The 21,991-nt window shown below is 44.2% G+C and overlaps 1 protein-coding gene across 3 annotated transcripts in view; it reads left to right on the top strand.

Moving 5' to 3' along the window:
• Window positions 1-21,991, top strand: part of FAM120C (family with sequence similarity 120 member C) — an 88,066-nt gene that overhangs the window by 38,451 nt on the left and 27,624 nt on the right. For all 3 annotated transcript variants that reach the window (XM_082263519.1, XM_082263518.1, XM_082263520.1), the window contains exons 6-12: window positions 3,493-3,575; window positions 6,902-7,185; window positions 9,475-9,754; window positions 10,213-10,384; window positions 19,147-19,396; window positions 19,482-19,596; window positions 19,707-19,916. In XM_082263519.1, the coding sequence (XP_082119645.1) occupies window positions 3,493-3,575; window positions 6,902-7,185; window positions 9,475-9,754; window positions 10,213-10,384; window positions 19,147-19,396; window positions 19,482-19,596; window positions 19,707-19,916 (1,394 nt within the window). The remainder of the gene's footprint in view (window positions 1-3,492; window positions 3,576-6,901; window positions 7,186-9,474; window positions 9,755-10,212; window positions 10,385-19,146; window positions 19,397-19,481; window positions 19,597-19,706; window positions 19,917-21,991) is intronic.

Below are 21,991 nucleotides of genomic sequence, written 5' to 3'. Positions count from 1 at the left end.
TGCGGAATTTCATCCAGGGGGTGCGACATCTGGCTCCGCCAGTGCACGCGCCGTTACCCCCCTGGGATCTTAATTTAGTGTTGTCGGTTCTTCAGAAACCTCCCTTTGAAGACATTAGGGAGATTCCTCTACCCACGTTGTCCCAGAAGGTGGCCTTCTTGGTGGCTATTACTTCTGCACGCAGGGTGTCAGAACTGGCCGCATTATCTTGTCGTTCACCATATCTGGTGGTTCATAGAGATAAGGTGGTTCTTCGTTCGAATCCATCCTTCCTACCAAAAGTGGTTTCAGAATTTCATCTGAATGAAGAAATTGTATTACCTTCCCTGTGTCCTAAGCCCAGTCATCCTCGGGAGTTTGCGTTACACTCCTTGGATGTGGTCCGGGCGATCAGGGTATACTTGAAAACGACAGACTCGTTTCGCAAGACGGATTCACTTTTTGTGATCCCAGATGGACCCAAAAAGGGGTTGCCTGCATCTGCCGCGACCATTTCCAGATGGATCAGACAGACGGTAGTACAGGCTTATTCTATTAAGGGTCGGGAGCCCCCGTTCCCTGTTAAGGCGCACTCCACTCGGGCACTTAGTGCGTCATGGGCCTTTCGCCATCAGGCGTCAGTGGTCCAGGTGTGCAAGGCGGCTACCTGGTCGTCGGTGCATACCTTTACTAAACATTATAAAGTTGATGTAATGGCATCATCTGATGCCTCGTTTGGCCGCAAGGTTTTGCAGGCCGCAATTTGAGGAGACCAGTGGTCTACCTCGAGGGTTTTTTCCGTTGGAAAATTTTTCTTTAGTCTCATTCTTTGTTTATAATGAGCCTTTAAAACTTCTAGTTTGGCACCGGTTGGGCCTTCTAGATTGGATTTGATTTTGTCAATCCCACCCCTCATTTGTGGCACTGCTTCTGGATGTCCCAGCTCTTGAGAATCAAGAAGACTACGTCTGTCAATGAGCGATAGAGAAAAATGGATTTTTGTAAGAACTTACCGTAAAATCCTTTTCTCTTAAGCTCATTGACAGACGTAGTACCCGCCCCTCTATCATTGAGTTGGGTTGGGTTAAATTCTCTGTACTGCTTTAAACAGAACTGATTCCCTGTAGCAGAGAGAGGGAGGATATACCCTCAGGGACTGCCCCTAGGGTGGAGCCAGAACGTTTTGTCATTCTGCCTAGTCCTACTCCTGCGGAGACAACATAACCCAGCTCTTGAGAATCAAGAAGACTACGTCTGTCAATGAGCTTAAGAGAAAAGGATTTTACGGTAAGTTCTTACAAAAATCCATTTTTCCACAGCCTGGCCCCATACAGAGGCCCAATATCCAAGTAGCACCTTCGGGCGTTCTAAAGGCATAAATTACACATTTCCTGAGTACCTATCACATTTTATTGAGAGCCATGGAGCACCAGGACAATGGAATTACCCACAAAATGACCCCATTTTGGAAAGAAAACTCCCCAATGTATATTCTACGAGGCATAATGAGTCATTTTCCACAAGTTTTTTGAAAATGTGGAAAGAAAATAAAAATGTATTTTTGCTACACAAAGTTGTCAATTTATAAATCGCAGATCGCTGCCATTACTAGTAAAAAATTACATAAATCTTTCCCGTAGTTAGTAAACGCAATAACTTTTGTGCAAACCAATCAAAATACGCTTATTGCGATTTTTTTTTTTTTTTTTTTTTTTTTTTACCAAACATATGTAGCAGAAAACAAATTGGCCTAAAATGTTAAATTTTGATTTTTAAATTTTTTTTTTCTGAGAATTTCATATAAAAAAAATGTGAAAAATATTGTTATTTTTTCACAATTGTCGCTCTTTTTTTTTTGTTCATAGCTCAAAAAATAAAAATCGCACAGGTGATCAAATACCACCAAAAGTAAGCTCTGTTTGTGGGGGAAAAAATGATGTCAATTTTGTTTGGGTACAGCGTCGCACGACCGCGCAATTGTTTGTTAAAGTCACGCAGTGCCGAATTGCGAAATAGGGCCTGGTCTTTGAGCAGCCAAATCTTCCAGGGCTTAAGTGGTAATATGTTATATTCATGAATACATTTTGGCTTCTGGACAGAACCTCGTCTTGCCTGAAGTTCCACCAAGGTTTCATCATCATGACACATCGTAGACGTCTCTTTTATCTCTCCAGTTTAGGGCTAGAGCCTCTTCATTCTGCATACTGGCTCCTCCCCCCCAATTTAATTTCTTGGTGTCAAATCTCCGTGGGAAGCCCTTGCAGTTGGACCGTGCTGTCCCACAGGCCACAGTCTTCTTTAGGTACAGATGGTGGTAAAGTGGGAGACTTGTGTAGAAATTGTCTACATATAGGTGGTAACCCTTCCCAAACAGTGGTTCTATCAGCTGCTAGACGATTTTGCCACTTATAGGTAGGGCATCCCGGGGGGATGTTTGCTGGCTATCCTTTCCCTCATAAATTTTGAAATCATATGTGTAACTTGTGGCCCTGTCATATGCCTTGTTAAATTTTCCCCCATATTTGGCCCGTTTACTGGGGAGGTATTGCCTAAAACCAAGTCTTCCGGTGACGTGAACTAGGGATTCATCTACAGAAATGTTTATATCCAGGGTAAACATTTGCTTGAAGCTTGGAGCAAGAAAAATTGATTAGGGGCCGAATTTTGAATAATTTATCATATTGAGGATGATTTTGAGGGAGGCACTGGGCATTGTTGAAATGTAGAAATCGCATTATTTCGCAACGGGTTCTGGGCATCAGAGAGGAGTAGACTGGCATATGATGGATAGGTTGGGTAGACTAGTAGTTACGGAGTTCATTTTTTTTTTGTCAGCCCAATGTTGAGGGTTAATCCAAGAAAAATTCTAAATTCTTCCACGGTGAGGGGTTTCCAAACAAAGGGGCGAGCAAAGGAAGAATCAGGATTGTTGGCAATATGATGGCTGGCATACAGATTAAACTGCTCCACGATGTAGTTCAGCAGATCATCCGTGAAAAATAAATGAAAACAATAAAGTGGGGTTACATTATCTGATTGTATTTGAGGGCCTGGCTGTGCTGTAAAAGAGGGAATTACAGGTTCTGCCGAAGTATTGGTCAGCCATTTAGGGTATACAGTAATAATACATTTGGGAGGCTAGTATGGGCCCTGCCTTGTTGTGGATGGGACGCCCCTTTACTAGCATCTGGTCTATCATCTAGGAATGTTACCCTGCTTGTACTTGCCACTACACAAGGACTTGCAGAACTGCTGGTGGATGCCTGCCTATATTCTTGGAGTGCTGCGCTGCTGGTGGATGCCACAGAATTTGTTTTGCTGCTGGTGGATGCCTGCCCCTGCTCAAATCTCCTGAGCCTCTTTGTTAGGATTTTGTCCTCAGTTTCCATTTCAGAGCCACTGCTTTCTACTGGCTCATACTCGCTATCAGGCTGGGGTGGGTCCACTGGTTTTGAATAATATCAGATTGAGAAAACCTGGCAGCAATAATAAAAAAATATTTTTACCTTTTAGTTGCAGGATACCCTCACAATCAGTTTGGAGTTCCCCCTCTTCCTCATAATCATATGGGAGGAATGCCTGTTGGGAAGCCCATGGTGAGTTTTGCATAACATGTATCTAAATCTATGATAAGTTATGTAATGTATTGTAACTGCCTACTAGTCCTTAGAAGTGGTGACTGCGTTTTGTTTTTTTTGTTATAAAGAATTGTTTCATTCCTTTTTCTATTAGTAACTGCTAATCCTGCAAGTAACACATTTTGTATCGTATGCTTGCTGTATGCCTTGACTGCTGTAAACTGCTGACTGTGACTCCTATATGAATAAATGGGGCCACCATATAAGTGCATATTTGCTTATGGCGTTATAATTTACTTTTCACTCTCTAACCTACATTAATACGTTTTGTCATAGCTGCTGATCAAGTATGTAAATGCTCTTAAAGCATTTAAAGATGTTTTGCTTTGATTTGATCAGTCATTCTGGTGTGCACTGATATTACACTGTTTATCTTCTTTAAAGGCAATGTCTGGTATTTTTCCTTATATATTTTCTTATGTTATCGACAAAAAAAAAAAAAATACATTTTCACATGTACAGTGAATATAAAAAGTCTACACACCCCTTTTAAATTGTCCGATTTCTGTGATGTAAAAAAATTAGACCAAGATAAATTATTTCAGAACTTTTTCCACCTTCAGTGTGACCTATAAACTGTAAAACTCAATTGAAAAACAAACTGAAATCTTTGAGGTGGAGGGAAGTAAAAATAAACTAAAATATTATGTTTGTGTAAAGTGTGCACACCCTTAGTCCCCGTTCACACTAGGGCGACCTGTGAGGCGACCTGGTCGCCTCACAGGTCGCCGTAGGTCGCCTCCCATAGGGAAGCTGCGGACCCGTTCTAATAGGAGCGACACAAGTCGAAAAAGGGTCCGGAGCTTCTTTGGGGCGACCAGGAGGCGACCGCCATAGACTTCAATGTTATGAAGTCCGTGGCGGCCGCTCCGAGGTCGCGGCGCGCTGCTCACACCACGAGGTCGCGGTGCGAAGTAGCATCGCCCCTATGTGAACGGGGCCTAAAACTAATACTTTGTTGAAGCACCTTTTTATTTTATTACAGCACTCAGCCTTTTTGGGTATGAGTCTATCAGCATGGCACATCTTGACTTGGCAATATTTGCTCACTTTTCTTTGCAAAAACACTTCAAATCTGTCAGATTGCAGGGGCATCTCCTGTGCACATGTTATATATATATATATATATATATATATATATATATATATATATATAACATTATATATACCTTGTTCCTCTTTCTTATAAGTGATTACATACCATCTATTCTCAGCTGCATAAGGAGTTTAGAGCTGGAGAAGGGGAAACAGCAGCATAGTCTTCCCAGTGAATGAAGAGGGGGGGGGGGGTTGGCTGGCTAATCATTGGAGGAGAACAGACTAAGTTCTCAGTACAGCTGGAGAACTGACCACATTGTGCTCTCATGGCTAGTGTTGTCAGTTTATGATAGGAAAGCAGAGGGACTGGCAGCAACACCAGTGATTTCACACAAAGCAAGCAATATACAAGTACATGGTACAGCAGGTACATATCAGGAATATGAAATGTTGGGTTTACATATTCTTTAAATGAAATAGTGCATACTACAATTTCTTCATATCAATGCATTTCCAGGCAGCAGATGAAGTGTCCCTTTCACATATTTACCAGGTTACCCTTTACTGCTTATCTACATAAAAGTCTAAAAGAAAATGCAGCTGTAGAGCTGTCTTTGGAAAACCCATCATTTTCTGCACAGCCAGAGTTATGGATTGCATCCTGTATTAAATATTTATTTGTAACATCTGATGACTGTAGACATAATGGAAGTCCCTTAGATCTTACAGGGTAGTTATGGGTTTGCAGGAAATGCCACGTCCTTGGCAACGAATCGTCCACACTACATTGGGGTTGAGATGAGGGAGTGTCTGTTCAACTTAAAGCTGGGAAGCTGCTGAGGTGCAGCAGAGACAGAAGGTTGTAATCACATTCTTCAAAGCAGCTGGCTGGGGAGTCCCTGCACCCCGAGTACAGGAACACTTAAAGAACGGTTCGAATTTCTAATCAAGCCAATTGCGGGCCAGAATATCTATAGATTTCGGTTTTTTTTTTTTTTTTTTTTTTTATTAGTTTGGATAGAGTGGTGAGTGTTTATAACCACTGTCAGGTTTTTTTTTTTTTTTTGTTTTTTTTTTTTAGTCGCAAACAGTAACTTTGTTGAAAAAAGAAATGTGCAATATACAGTAGCAATAAACAGATTTGAAAAAGAAAAAAATGACATTACAGTCAGCCACAGTGTTAACAAAATAGAACAAACAACAAGAAGGGCAGTGAGAGGGACGTGAATACTTATGGCCAATCAGCTGGGGACACATGAGGCAGTAGGTCTCGAGAGAGTGGTGAGGAAATTTCACGGGACAGCCCCTATAAATGTAAAGCAATCGCTTGTATGGTAAGGTATTGTTAACCTCTAGCTTCCAACAATCGAGGTCGGGCGGTACATTGCGCATCCATTGTCTGGCAATACATTTCCCGGCTATAAACAAAGTCTCATGGAGAAAGATTTTAGTAAATTTATCTAGATCCCCATCAGGGAAGATCCCCAATAAACAAGGTTTATGGTGGAGCGTCTCATCATGTAAGAATTGAACTATCTGTCTCCAGTACCCCTGTATTAAGGGGCTCTGCCAGAGAATATGATAAAATGTACCCAGGTGTTGAGTGCACATAGACATAAGGTGCTCTGTTCCCTCTAATATTTGACCAACCTAAGTGGGTAAGGTAAGAGCGGTGGAGGATGTATTGCTGAGTTAGTCGGTCAGATAGCTTAGAAGACACCAACTTAGGAGTATCAAGCGCCTCACCCCATTCCTCATCCACTGTCAGGTTTTTATTACTGTCTGCATACCACTTAGGGAGATTCATTCTCTCCATTTGACCCGATAACCACATTAGGAATTAGAGCGAAGGAATTTCTGGTTTGATTTGCAACTAGAACAGGAATATATGGGAAATCTTCCAGTGAGGAAACTTGTTCCCTTTGACAACCCTCTCAGAGTGGATTTCCCTCACATTGGTAAGATATCCTTTCACTTCCTGTTGCATCTACAGAATGGGAAGTAAAGGGAAATCTCTCTGAGCAGTTTTGACCTTTCCCTATTCTGTCCAATATAATAAAAGAAAGTTTGGACTTCAGATATACTGGAAATGGTAAGTGGTTATTGGCATTGGGGAGTCCCAATAAACAATAAAACAGACGCACCTAGTAGGACTGGAGTCATGTGAAGGGTCCATAAAATATTTTCTTCTGAGACAAAGTTTACATTGATTTAGCAATAATTTTGTTTTTTTAATTATTTTATAGTTTGGCCATCATATGCCCCCAAAGCTTCCCTATCAGCATCACCCGTTTCCTCCAGGACCCAACTCTGGATTTGTGTTTCCTCCTCATCATCCGATGGGTGACCTATCTCACTTTCATGATGACAACTTTCTGAAAGCGGGACCATTCTCAGGCTGGTCCATACCGTATGACACAACTGCTTCCAAGTTCCCCAATCACTTGACTTTGAAGCCTTCTCCTTCATCTGGCCAGGATTCATCCCCGTCCTCTTCTTCTGATGAAGATCAGAATAGTGCAGCATCAAAGTAAGCATGTGAATTGGAAGCATTTTTTTTTAAATGAATCGGTTTTAATTTTTATAATGTTTCTGCAATTACCAGCTCGTGGTGCATGTTTGTGTGTTTTTGTTTTTTAATATATGTGTGTAAAATTATTTTTGCAAGGTTAAATGATGAGTGTATTTAACTTGGGTACCTCTCAAACTTCCTGACCCTCTTGCTGGCCAGAACAACCCCCAAGTCTATGATTCATCACACCTGTAATGCTTCTAAATATAAGATTTTTGCAAATGCTGCAGCCTGGACTCTTATTATAGACAAGTTCCAATCAACCAGCATATCCACTGAGGTGATGGGGAACTGCTATGAAAATGTATTGGCATACTGCTGGTGTAGGGGCTTCCATGATGTCTTCGTCATCACCCTGATTCATGCCTCAGGTGTTTGATGGTATTTTGGCTGCTGAAAGGAGATCAGATTCTAGGCAAGCCACACATCCACAGGTCATGTAGTTTTATAGAAGCCCTCTAATCCCTCTTGTACTGAATTGTATTGTAATTGTACCATCTCTTCTATTTTGTAAAGCCCTGTGCAAAATGGGGCGCTATATTATCATTATACAGGATTTATAAGAAAACTGTCTGCTAAGGGGACAACCATGTGAGCTTGCTCTCGAGCTGGGCTGCATGTGTCCGTAGACACACACAAATGTTGCAGTTGTTGTTTTGTGATGTGATTTCTCTGCAATAAAACCTTTGGGTTGCGTTTGGAGATCCAAAGTGTGCGGGTGAATAGGTGCATTGATCTGTGATATATCTAGTGTCCAGCTAGTAATCCCTTCAGCACCCGCTACAGATGAGCCTGTGATGCTGGAATGTGTGCAATGGGAATATAGACAACACCCCCCCCCCCCCCCCCCCACACACACACACACACACACACACACACTTTTCCATCCTCCCAGGATTTGACTGACAGCAGCAGGAGCCTATGGGGTTGATTTACTAGAACTGGAGAGTACAAAATCTGGTGCAGCTCTGCATAGAAACCAATCAGCTTCCAGTTTATTTTGTCAATGCTTGATTGAACAAGCTGAAGTTACAAGCTGATTGGCTACCATGTAGAGCTGTACCAGATTTTGCACTCTCCAGTCTCAGTAAATAAACCCCTGTGACTCCTGCTGCTGTCTGTGATTCCTGTGAGACCAGGAAAGAGAAGGAGCGCTGCTGCAGATAAAGCAGTGCTAGGTTGGCGTGAGTAGCCAGGTACATTTTTCTTTAGGGATGGGGTGGGGAGAAAACAGGTAGTGGAATGATTTTACTTTAAGGGAAGGAATGCATTAAGTTAAAAAAAAAAAAGGTTTAGACTTTAGAACCACTTTAAACTTGTAAATTGTACAGTATATTCAGACATCTCAGACCTGTAGAAATTGGCTTAACCTCTGTATATAGAGGGGGATTGTCACGTATAAGAGGGGGAGATGTCACGTATAACTAGAGATGCACTAAAATTTCCGCGGCCGAAACATATTGGCTGAAAATGGTGTTTTCAGTATTTTGCTGATAAAGAAAAAGGTGGCGATAATGCATGTAATTTTGTAGCAATTTTACTGTGCTTATGGTGTGTTTTTCGTAGGTCGTGTGACTCAAAAACGTAACATGGGTGCATTATTGCTGCATTTTTCAATGCTTTTAAACTGTTCAAATTTTTTTTTACTGACCAAAAATGCAGCAAGCCAGATTTTTAATACCACAACGGAAGCTCAGTAGACCAGTGTGAAGACATACATGGAATTTAAAGGGATATCATTTTCTTGAGTCTTTCTTGCGCTAAAGGTGACAATAATGTCAGACAATAAAATATTCATTTAAATTCATGATATTAAATAAAAAATCGAATATAATAGAGTTCTAGATGAAAAATGAAAAAAAAAAAAACTGTCAGTTTCGGCCAAGTGCATCCTGAATTTTCAGTTTCGGCACCAGAATTTCTGTTCGATGCACCTCTGCATATATCCATACCTTAGCTTATAGCTAAAGTGGCCTTAATTCAGGCAGCATTATCACTACTATTCTTTCCGCTTAGCCACAGGGTGTACTTACAGAATCAAAAGTGCTATATATAAAACACAACTGCATATGCTGCCCCTTATAGTGATAATAGGCTATGGTTTTTGCTACATCCATTTTGTAGGTTCTTTCCATTGTGAGGGAAATATATGAGTTCTCTAAAAGATTGTGTGATTGCTGGCAGACTGAAATAATTTTACACTTTGGTGTGCCTTGGTGGTATTTGACTTTTTTCTTTTACATCCAGTCATGTCACAGAGGCACGACAGCACAAGACTAATTGGGAGGAGTCCTCTGGAGAGAAAATGACACAGAATTGGGGCCACCAGTCAGGATCTGGAGAATCTCAACAAAATATGGTGCAAAATGAATCACAGATTCCATCCCTGCTATCCATGGCGACCAGAAACCACATGGATATCACCACACCACCTTTACCTCCTGTGGCTCCTGAAGTATTACGAGTAGCAGAGCACAGACATCGACGGGGTCTTATGTACCCATACATCTACCATGTCCTCACAAAGGTTTGTGCTGCACAAAAACATTCTAGTAAAAATAAGCTGGGGGGAACTAAAGCATTTGAGGCTGTTACTATAGCAATTCCACCGGTCATATATTCCAGTGCAAGTTTGCTCATTAAAAAAAGGACAACATCTTCCCCTTATAAACAATCCAACCCCATTCAGGAGTATACTGTATATTTAGGTTTTCCTTTGCAGTCACTAAGGCTGAGCAAATGATATATGTGAACAATGCAACCAGTTTAATTGCAGCAATTGTGCAGAGTTTGACTTTTAAGCAATAATATGCCCATCCAACAATTACACGGAGTTCATAGAACGTCCCATTGTTTGTTAGGCTGAAGACTGGCAGATCTCTTGCTGTCTAATTTCTGATGAGAAATCTGCACGTCTATGGCAGTCCTGTTACTGAAAGTGGTCTACACAGCTTACCTTTATCTGGCTTTCTCTTCTTCCCATAGGGTGAGATTAAATTGCCAGTGTGCATAGAGGATGAATGCAACACTGATCTCCCCCCTGCCACCATTCTTTTCCGCCCAGCACGCCAATATGTATACGGAGTCTTATTCAGCCTGGCTGAGACTCAGCGGCGGCTTGAGCGGCTAGCCATGCGCAGGCGTCTGCCAGTGGATGGTAAGGGAATTGTTATGTTTTTTTTTTTTTTTTTTATTGATGTAGTTGTTTTGGTATGTTCTTTATGTGTTGTGTGTATTCTGGGATTACACCGTTCTGAGCACATTAAAACAGTTGTGTCAAAAAAGCATAGAATTTTCCTGCCTTGTTAATTTCCTGTCTCAGCTAGTTTCCTTTTCTCTTAGTCCCTAAAAGTCCTTTGTTTTCTCCTAAGCAGACTTATCTGAAACCTAATCTTCCTAAAGATATTTTTGTCTGTTGTTTTGCTGTCAGTCTCTGCTTAGTTGCCAAGTTGCCTTAAATTATTTGGTAGCTGTCATGTCATTGCCAACATACAGTAAAACTGTCATTTTTTGGGGGGCTCTCTTCGAACTGTAGAAATGCAATGTCTTTGAGTGTTAAAGGACCAATAAATCCCAAACAAAAGTCAATCTTATTAAATAACTTATCATACACACTTATGCGTTTAAATGTACCTGAAACTCTTTCATTCATATTCATTCATATTCATTTCATTCATAGAAAGTGTTCTTTACAGAACATTTAAAACTGTGAAGATGCTGGGATGTAAGCTCCACTCCTAAGGGCCAGTTCACATTAGTGCGATGGCAGACATTGCATGTGATTCACACCGCATTTCTGTGTAGATCACATGCGATGTCTGTGCGATGCAATTTCAGCCATACCCAACTGTATGGCTTCAATCGCATTCGCACCAAAATGATGCAGGACCCTTTTTTGGTCTGCACTGGAATCGGATCGCATGGGTGTTCACGCCTATGCGATCCGATTCCTGCACCATTTCACAGTTCGCTCTGCGAACCAATCTGGGGGGGTGTCATTAGCTTTACATTCCCCCCCCCCCCCATTGGATCAGGTGCAATGCAGGAACTGTCACTTATACGCAGGGTTTTCTGCATCGCAACAGTGTGAACCAGGACTAAAAGTGCTATCATTGGGAAGCTAAAAATGTCCGGGCATTAGCTACATTTACATTCCCTCCCCCCCCCCTCTAGATTACGTCCTAGCATTATTTATCTTTTTCCTTGTTCCTGTAGCAAGAAACATATTTTATTACTTCCTGTGACATCATCAACAGGCTTCTAAAATTCCTCAGAGGCAGCTGATGGGAGGTCAGTTCCTACTGGTGCAAATCTCTCAAAAACCCATTCCCACATTGTGTGGACAGGCTCCTGGGAATCAAGACATCAGCATTGTTTTGCTGAGAAAGCAATGTATGCATGTGGGGGGGACTGGAGGGGTGGGGGAGAAGTGTAGTCCAGGAGGCAGGGGGGACAATGCTGGTAGGGATTTCAGTGCAGAGACCTTAACAGGAAGTTATGGGCACACTGGATTTCTGCCAGATCAATGGGCATGTTTCTTCACATAGAATAGAGAACGGTCCAGCAACAAGGCAAAAAGCAGTTAAAACTCTGTATAATCTTTATTAAACATCCATCAAGACATAAAATGAAGAATTTTATACAGAGCAGCATTTTTTAAAGAGATAAAACATGGAGAAAATTGTATGTATTGACGACTTTTCTTTCAGGAGTTGCTTCTCTGTTTTAATTGAGATTTTCCCAGCTCCTGTTCTGCTAAAAGCTTTGTCCTTCACATTCAAAGTAATCTTTCTTTTGTTTTATTAATCCACTTGATCTCATTAAATTATTTTTTTACCAAACATTACCGATCTAATTTACCTATTTAACCAATTGAAGACCAAGCCTTTACTGGCACTTTTTGTTTTTACAAGTTTAAATCAGTATTTCTGTATCTTTCATTGACGGACACGGCTCCTGATCTTCTTAACCATCAGGTTATACTGCCCCCTACAGAAGGAGGACACTAGGCAGAAAAAAAGCTTGACTATGCCTATGGGCAGTCCCAGGGGTTATACTCCCACTCTCAGCTATAGTCAGTCAGTAGTAAATCGGGAGTAGTCAGGAGTAAGGACCTAGTTCCTTGCTGGGATCTTCAGTCCTGGCACTTTTCTTTTCCTTTTTAATGGATTTCTCTATTTTTCTTTTGCCTGTGAGAAACTACAATCAACTGCTGGACTGGGGGACGGGCTGGATATGTTTAAAAATCCATTGGTCACCCCAGTCTGGCCAGTGAGCGCGCGCAGGCCTCCGCTTCGCATTAGGTCGGCCGCGACATAGCCCCACTGGGCGGGGGCTGGCCTGCGAGTTAAACGTTTCGCGAGGTCTCATACGACATGGCCTCGGCCCTAGTCGCAGCGTTCTTCTTGGCCGACAACCCCCTCCCCCATTTAGATGGAGAGGAGTTCTGTCTGGAGCGGTACCCACCCTGTTCCTAGTATGGTAAGTAACTGTCCCTCCTCTCCCCCTATAGGGTTTTGGGGTGGAGGTGGGCCCCTCCCTTGGATGGTCAGACCCCCCAGGTTCTCCTCTTTCCCATGCAGCATCCCCCCTCTCTCACCCCTCATCTACCTACCCCCCCTTCCCCACGGGGTGTCCATACCACCTTTTCAGTTCGGTCTTGGGTGCTTAGCTGGCGATTGGGGGGAGGCGCCGGCGACCAGACGATTGAGTTTTGGGAGGGGGCTGTACCTGGTGGGGGCTCCAGCCAGGGCCCCCTTCCTGCTGGCGGTGTAATTTTCAGGGCTCTTGGGTACCTCCTGGGCAGCCGCGTGGTTTCGCACGGGGCCGCCATTTTCTTTTAGCCTGTGTGCTGTAGTTTCGGCGGCCATGTTTGTGTAGCCATGTTGGCCATTTTGTAGTGGTTTCTCATTGCTAGTAGCAGCGGCCATGACTGTGAAGCATATATGGGCGGTGATTTTGGCGGTGGGAGCCCCTCTTTATCCCCTGGTGCTGACTCCTGGATTTTTCTCTTCCTGATCGCCGCATGTGTGTACAGATAGCCTGGTGCTGCGATGCTTGATTGGTGGGTGGTGAGTCTGGGGGGGTCCTATCCTCTCCTCTCAGCTATAGGATCGGTTGGTGCTCTGTGCCTGGTGACCTGTGGTGCTGCCAGCACGGTGGGGTTGTCCCTGGCAGTGTTTTTACACCTTTTTTTGTGGGTCCCCTTTTTTCACTCATGGAGTCTCTGGAGCACATTTCCCCACCTGATCCTCTTTCAGAGGCTGCAGAGCCCACCGGGTCTCAACAATCCCTTACTGCACTGACTGCGGTCCTGGAGTCTTTGGTGTCCAAGGGGGATTTGGTCCTGGGGAAACGGGCTAGCAAAAAGCATCCCCCGCCTTCACCTGCCTCATCTGTCTTATCAGATCCTGAATCTGATTCGGCTGCCGTGGACGTGAGTCACCCTGCTGGGTCTTTGTCCACACACCCTGATTTCTCAGATAGTGAGGATGATTCCTCTGCTCCTGTAGCTGCACATGAAAAGGCGCTGGTGGATGCACTGATTGTATCCCCAGGCCGCTTACGGGGTCTCTTTGGGGCAGTGCAAGACATGCTGAGCCAAGGGGTGATTGGCCCGGTTCCGATTTCGGAACGTTTTCAGGGGTTTTATTCACACCTGTTTACAGTCCCCAGGAAGGAGGGCAAGGTGCATCCAATTCTGGACTTCAAGGCGCTAAACTGCTTTGTGCGGTTGCAGAAGTTCCAAATTCGTCCATTCGCACAGTAGTGGCATCCCTTCATCAGAGGGATTTTCTTGCTGCTATTGACATCAAGGACGGTTACCTACACATTACAATATGTGTTGGTCACCAGCGCTTCCTCCGCTTTTCCGTGGGAGAGGAGCATTATCAGTTTGTGGCATTACCTTTTGGTCTCGCCTCCATTTCACAGGTCTTCACAAAAGTGTTAGCCTTGGTTCTGGCATTGTTGCATCAGTGGGGGATCTTGGTACTGGGGTACCTGGACAATCTTCTACTGCGAGCAGAGTCTCTGACTGCTCTGGTGGACAACTTGGAGATTACTCTGTGAACTCTGAGGGAGTTTGGTTGGATCCTGAACCTTCAGAAGTCTGCTCTGGTTCCGTCCACAAATCTGAACTATCTGGATCTGACTCTGGACTCGGCCTTAGCCAGAGTTTTCCTTCCTCTGGAAAAACTCCAGAAACTGCAGGAAGCAATTCATCTTCTGTTGTCCAGCAGACAGTCATCCTTTTGGACTTGCATGCAGGTGCTGGGCCTGATGGTAAACCGAAAAAAAGCAGCGCCAGCTTAGTGAAGCATTAGGTTTATTAATACAAAAAACACATAGTGACTTACTCTTAGGTAAGTTAAGGCCGGTACGGTAGGTGAATGGGATCATCCATCTTCTTGTCCTGGATACCGTTGCAGAAAGGAGGGTTGCGGGGTGCCGATGGTGGGTGGAGGCTGTTGTCTGGCAGCCTGTCTGATGGTTCTGTGGTGGTGGAGGACTCTCAGTGGGGCTCAACTTCCTACTTCCTGTCAGCCCCACATCACTTCCTGTGAGGCGGAGGGAAAGATGGGCGTTGCTAGCTTTCGGAGCATCCGTGTTCCTTCATTAGGCTGGGCCTGATGGTGTCTGCCTTCGAGGCAGTTCCGTTTGCACAGTGTCACACGAGATCTGTGCAAAGAGAGATACTGATCAAATGCACAGTCTATAGACAATCTGATCCAGCTGAGCCAGGGTACGAGAGGGTCCCTGATCTAGTGGCTTCGTTCTTCGGCTCTTCCCCAGGCCAAATCCTTTCTCCCCCTGTACTGGACTGTGGTCATCATGAATGCCAGCCTGTCCAGGTGGGGAGGCATCCTCAGAAAAGATGAAAAGATTCTGCTCAGGATGTCTGGACACTAGAAGAGTCCAGACTGCTGATCATTGTACTGGAGCTCCGAGCGATCAGACTTTTTCTGGAACATTGGATGGATCGACTTCAGAGGTGTCCGGTGCAAATTCAATCGGACAATGCCAAGGCTGTGGCCTATGTTAATCACCAGGGGGCCGTAATAAGTGTCCTGGCAGCTTGGGAAGTAGCCAGCATTCTATGGTTGGCAGAATGTTTTGTTCCAGCCCCCTCTGCTGTACACATTCCGGGGGTGGAAAATTGGCAGGCGGATTACCTCAGTCGACAGGCGTTGGACCAGGGCGAATGGTCACTTCATCCGGAGGTGTTTCATCAGTTGTGCCTCCGGTGGGGTACTCCTGAGGTGGACCTGTTGGCCTCTCATCTCAACAGGAAGGTCCAGAGGTTTGGGGCACAGTCTCAGGAATGCACTCTCAAGCTTCTGCCAAGATTTCTGTGCAGGATCGAGGCAGAAGGTATTCCAGTCATCTTAGTGGCTCCAGACTGGCCTTGACGGTCTTGGTACCCCGATCTGGTACAGCTGGTCGCTAATGTTGCTTGGAGACTTCCTCTCAGGGAAGATTTGCTGTCCAAAGGGCCAATCTTCCATCCTGCTTTCCAGTCACTGGCTTTAAGAGCTTGACTGATAGAGGTTTGTCTGATTCAGTGATTCCTACTCTGTTAAAATCTAGAAAATCTACATCTAGGAAGATCTACTATCTTGCATAAAAGTCATACATTGCGTGGTGTGAGTCTCTTGTGGTTCATCCTCCCTCCTTTTCGGTGGCTCGGATTCTGACCTTCCTCCAGTGGGGGGTTGAGCAGCGCCTGGCCTTGAGTACTATCAAGGGCCAGGTCTTGGCCTTGGTGGTCTTCTTTCAACCACCATTTGCCACACTTTCCTTGGTGCATACTTTTATCCAGGGAGTTCAACACTTGGCTCCTATGGTGCGGTCTCCTTTGCCACCTTAGGACCTCAGTTTGGTGCTTTCAGTCCTCAAGAAGCCTCCTTTTGAAAATCTGAGGGAGTTTCCCCTGCTTACATTATCCCAGAAGGTGGCCTTTTTGGTGGCAATCACTTCTGCGTGCAGGATGTCTGAGCTGGCGGCGTTGTCGTTCCCCTTACTTGGTGGTTCAGAGATAAGGTGGTTCTTTGGCCCTGTCCGTTGTTTCCTCCAAAGGTTGTCTCTGCTTTTCCTTTGAATGAAGACATTGTGTTGCCTTCCCTGTGTCCCAGGCCAAAACATCTTACGGAAATTGCCTTGCATTCCTTGGATGCGGTTCGGGCAATTAGGGTGTACCTGGCAGCTAGAGTCTTTTGAGAAGTCAGACTCACTATTTGTGCTCACGGACGGACCTCGGAAGGGTTTGTCAGCTTCTGCTGTGACCATTTCCAGATCAGACCGACGGTGTTTCAAGCCTACATAATTAAGGGTCAGGTTCCTCCTTTCCTGGTTCTGGCGCACTCTACTAGGGCACTTACGCTTAGTGCCTCCTGGGCCTTCCGTCATCAGGCGTCAGTGATGCAGGTTTGCAAGGCGGCAACCTGGTCGTCTGTGCACACCTATACAAAATGTATAAAGTGGATTTGTTGGCATCTATGGATGCTTCGTTTGGCTGCAAGGTTTTGCAGGCTGCTAGAGGACTTGATCTTCTTTGAGGGTGTATTGTTTTTTTTTTTTTTTTTTTCAGGTGAGCTCCAGTTGTTCTTGGTTGAGCTCCATGTTACCTGGTTGGCTATGGTTTAGCCTTGGGGAATTTTTTCTGTTCCCACCCCTCATGTTTAACACTGCTTTGGGATGTCCCAATTGTTAAGAAGATCAGGAGCTGTGTCCGTCAATGAATTATAGAGAAAATTGGATTTTTGTCTTACTGTAAAATCCATTTCTCTGATGTTTGTTGACGGACACAGCACCCACCCCTCTGTGGAGTTGGATTTCTTCTGTAAACTGCTTGTAACAAAACTGAGTGTCTATAGCTGAGAGTGGGAGTATAACCCCTGGGACTGCCCATAGGCGTAGTCAAGCTTTTTTCTCTGCCTAGTATCCTTCTCCTGTAGGGGGCGGTATAACCCAATGGTTAAGAAGATCAGCAGCTGTGTCCATCGATGAAAACATCAGAGAGATGGATTTTACGGTAAGACAAAAATCCCATTTTTTTGCCAGAAAATTACTTATAACCCACCAAACATGTATACGTTTTTTTTTTTTAAGCAGAGACCCTAGGGAATAAAATGGCAACGGTTTCCAACGTATTTGCGCAGCAATTGCAGAACGCAGTTTTGTTTGGGAAATATACATTTTAATGAATTAAAAAAAAAAAAAAAAAACATAGCACAATATATTCCCCAGTGTTTTTGTATAATATAAAAGATGATGTTACGCTGAGTAAATAGATATCTAACGTGTCACGGTTTGAAATTGCGTGGAATGGTGACAAACTACGTTACTTAAAAATATCCATAGCCGACCCTTTAAACACCTTTACAGGTTACCAGTTTAGAGCTACAAAGGAGGTCTAGCTTTAGAATTATTGCTCTTGCTCTAACATTCCCGGCGATACCCTGCATGCCTGGTACAAACACCGTTTACATATGCGTTCGCTTCTGCACACGAGCACAGAGGGATGTGCCCACTTAACATTTTGTTTTTCTTATTTTTTTTTTCCACTTGCCCTTACTTTTTTTTTATTTTTTTTTTTTTTTATTGATCACTTTTTGTCTATTACAAGGAATGTAAATCGAATTAAGGATGACAGGTCCTCTTTTATTAAGAGATCTGGGGTCAAAAAGACCCCAAATCTCTTCTTTACCTTTTTAAAAGCAAAAGATTAAAAAAAAACAAAATTTTTTTGATCTTTTGCTTAGAAAAAAAAAATTTTTACTGGTCCTCTAAGGTCATAGAGGTAATCAAAGCTGATCTACTCTTCAGTTGCCTCTGTGACCAGCTGGCGACACTATCGGATCCTTTCTCGGGCGAGCCGACGGAAATGGTAAGCCCGAGAGACACCGGCAAGAGCCACTCGGAACTCTTTCAGAAAAAAGCCAGCCGCTGGCTGAAAAAACAATACCGGGGTTATGGCTGATATCTTTTGCCATAATGCTGGTAAACCACTTGCAAACCGCAACGTCTTTATACGTATTGCGGTCACCAAGTGGTTAATAATCAGAATTTTAGCTGCATTTCAAACTTTTTCTGTGGAATAGCACTGGCATATATAAAAAAAAAAAAAAACTTTCTTTGGCAAGCAAAATAAGAATTTAGCTTTCAAATGTGCTTAAATTATGGTTATTTTGATTGTTAGGTCTGGAAGGTTTTAAGACTGTGCTCCTGCTGACCAAAAGTAAGGCTGCATTCACATGTCAGCGTATGATCGCGGGCAGAACCGCCGCGGTTCCGCCCGCGATTCGGAGATTAATTGCAAATCGCGGGACGCCTAGCATTGCCCGTTGATTTGCAATAGCCCCCCAAACGCCGAGCGATGTTGCCGCGATTTACGCCCGCCGAATCGTGGCAACATCGCGCAAACAAAATCGCGGGACGCAATACGCTCCAAAGAAGCTCTTGTACTTTTTTGGAGCGTATTGCGTCCCGCGATTTTGTTTGCGCGATGTTGCCGCGATTCGGCGGGCGTAAATCGCGGCAACATCGCTCAGCGTTTGGGGGGCTATTGCAAATCAACGGGCAACGATAGGCGTCCCGCGATTTGCAATTAATCTTCAAATCGCGGGCGGAACCGCGGCGGTTCTGCCCGCGATCATACGCTGACATGTGAATGCAGCCTAAATGTTTGCAGTTTCTTGAACTCTCAGATCTTGGTATCATGAGTGTGTGGGGATTTCTGAAAATGTTGGAATTGAATACAACATTTCTTCCTATATTGCATCTGACCTAAAACAGTCCCATGTGGACAACTTTTGGTCATTCCACCAGCTATCTGCACTGACATGGGACTGCAAGACAGGTTTTCCCCTTTACTGAAAGATGAGAACCTAATTTTTCTGTGATTTTTTTCCTTTGCAGTTCCGCCTGTGATAATTAAAGAATGGTCTGCCTATAAAGGGAAGTCACCTCAAACTCCAGAGCTGGTATCGGCCTTGACCTTCAGAGAATGGACTTGTCCTAATTTGAAGAAACTTTGGCTTGGCAAAGCTGTAGAAGACAAAAACCGCCGAATGAGAGCTTTCCTGGCCTGTATGAAATCAGACACACCCAGCATGTTGAACCCAGCTAATGTGCCCACACATCTCCTCCTCATGTGCTGTGTGCTGCGGTGAGAAGAGTCAGCAAGTCTATGTGTTAAATGTCCATTATTCCTTCTGGAGGGTGAAAAGTCATAATCTGTTTTTTATTTGCAGATATATGATGCAGTGGCCTGGAGGGAGAATATTATTTAGGCATGAGCTGGATGCATTTCTAGCACAGGCTGTATCTGCACAACTTTATGAGCCTGATCAGCTACAGGAGCTCAAGGTAGGTCCCTTTGTAGAATTTACTTTTATAATATCTTGTACATAAAAGATTTTGCCAGAAATATATTGTGTAAGTGACTTATGAATCTGTGACTTGTTTTCACTGGCCAGATTGAAAAACTGGATGCTCGGGGTGTGCAGCTTGCAGCTCTCTTCATGAGTGGGGTGGATACTGCACTATTTGCCAATGACGCCTGCGGTCAGCCTGTTCCTTGGGAGCACTGCTGTCCATGGATTTACTTTGATGGGAAGCTGTTCCAGAGCAAGCTGAACCGAGCCGGAAGGGAGAAAGCACCTTTAATTGATCTTTGTGACGGTCAGGTAAGTAATCAAAAGTTTTTGTAAAATGCCTGGACTGCAGATCATTCCAGTTTGCACTGGTTTTCATTAGTAGTAGTAGTAGTGTTCACCTTATCAAAGGGCATGTGTAGACCCTCAAATGAATAAAACTGAAATGCAGACAGATATAAATAGACACAAATTGATGCGTTTTTTTATTTGTTTATGCATCATTTAATGCATTATTATTTTCTGTTTAAATGCAAGCAGTGTAAGCACTGCAATATGACTTAATATCAGCCTCTTGCAGAAGAGGCTGTACAGAAGAGTTTGGATTAGGAGATGGAGGAATTTGTACTGGTAGAAGATCAGTTGTGCTGTAATTTCCTTTTGCTAACAAGGAACATGCTAAAGAGGAGATAGCAGGGAGATAAGCCTATCAGGGGGCTGCCCTTCTTTTCACTGTCTTGTCATTGGCTGGGGGAGGAAGACCTGTAAAGCCGGCCATAGATGGTTTATATCTCGGCCGGTTCAGCAGAGACCAAGAAAGATTCAAACCACTTATGGGCAGTCTTTCCCCAAGTCAATCCATCGATTTGGGTACAACCGGTATATTGGATTTTTACATGTGATTATTGCTAGCAGCTATAGCCACAAGCAATAACCACAATGTTCTCCCGGCAGGGAAGACCCACCCACCGTAAGAACACAATAGCTTTGCGGCAGGGATTCCCCCATTAACATTGACTGTGTTGATAAGGGAATCAAGTGATTTTCTTTGCAGGAAAGAAAATCATTCCATCTGTGGCCTGCAGAAGTGAAATTGAAACTGAAGCAGCAAATAATCGGGCCCCTTTCCGTGTCAGACAGGTCTGAGGTGGATGGCAGAGCTGTAAAAATCTCAGGCAAAGAAGTACAATTTCTTTGGCAGGCAAAACGGTTACAACTGAAATCTGTAAGCTCTGCTTGGTTTCTGATTACATAAAACACCTATAATACTGCTTGTAGCAAGAGACAACGTGGTCTTTTAGAAGCAGTTTATTCTTGGAAGCAGTGTATTCTTATTCATTTCAGGAGAAGCATTTTGTTTTAATGTATATTCAACCTAAAACCAAAATGTAATATTTCTCTATCGTTCGTCGACAAACGCAGCTTCTCCATATTCATGACTACTAGGGTTATGCTCCTCCAATCAGAAATAGGCACTAGGCATGAAAAATGTAACCACGCCTATGGGGCTGTCCCTGTGGGCATAACCCCTCACACTCTGCTATTATCCTTAGTTAGTTCTGCCTAGTGTTAGGAATAGGACCTAGCTCCCTTGAGAGACTTCGGTCTTAGTTGTAGCAGGGAAAGTTTTTGTGTTTTTTTTTTTTTTTTTTTTACTAGTTAGTTCCTGAGGACCAAGATCCAGAGGAACTATAAGCAACAGCCGGCTGCGGTATTCGCACTGGATAATCTAAATCCTTAATGTCTCCCAGCCTGGCCATCGAGCTTGAGCAGGTTATAGTCCTTCAGAACTAGGCCTTGCCACGGCAGTGCCTCGATGGATGGGGACGAGCCTGCGAGTGACCCGTCTTGCTGGGACACAACAACTTGGAATCGCAGCTCCCCCCTTGGCTGACAGCATCCCCATCCCGGGTGGGAGGTGATCTGTTTTGGAGTGACGCCCACCTTGTACTATGGTATGGTGAGTAAAATGTCTCCCCAAACACCCCTTGAGGTCGTGGGGCGGTTGTGAGCTCCTCCCTGGAATGGTCGGACCTTATGGGCTCCCTCTGTTCCCTGGCAGGCTGGAGGACTAGCCTTGTGCACCCTTTGGAATTTCCTTTCCCCCTAGAAAGTTTTACATTTGGGGGGGGGGGGGGGGGCAAGGTGCTAATGCGGCCGTTATGGCGCTTATTTGAGGGGGGGTGGACTGTCCTGGGTGGGTCCCTGTTCAGGGACCTTTTAGATGCCTGTTGTTCTGGGACCCCTTTCGGGGGACCTGGAGACCGCATGGCGTGCTGTGGGGGCCGCCGTTTTGCTGTGGTTCATGATGCTGTATTCCCATTAGTTTGCATGGACAGCCCTTTTCTAGAATTCCCCATTGAGAATGTGTGGTTGGCCATTTTCTT

This window comes from Pelophylax lessonae (genome assembly GCF_965119305.1).
Source record: "Pelophylax lessonae genome assembly, chromosome: 7".
In the NCBI taxonomy this organism is placed as follows: Eukaryota; Metazoa; Chordata; class Amphibia; order Anura; family Ranidae; genus Pelophylax; species Pelophylax lessonae.
This window is presented reverse-complemented; position numbering and strand designations above follow the sequence as displayed.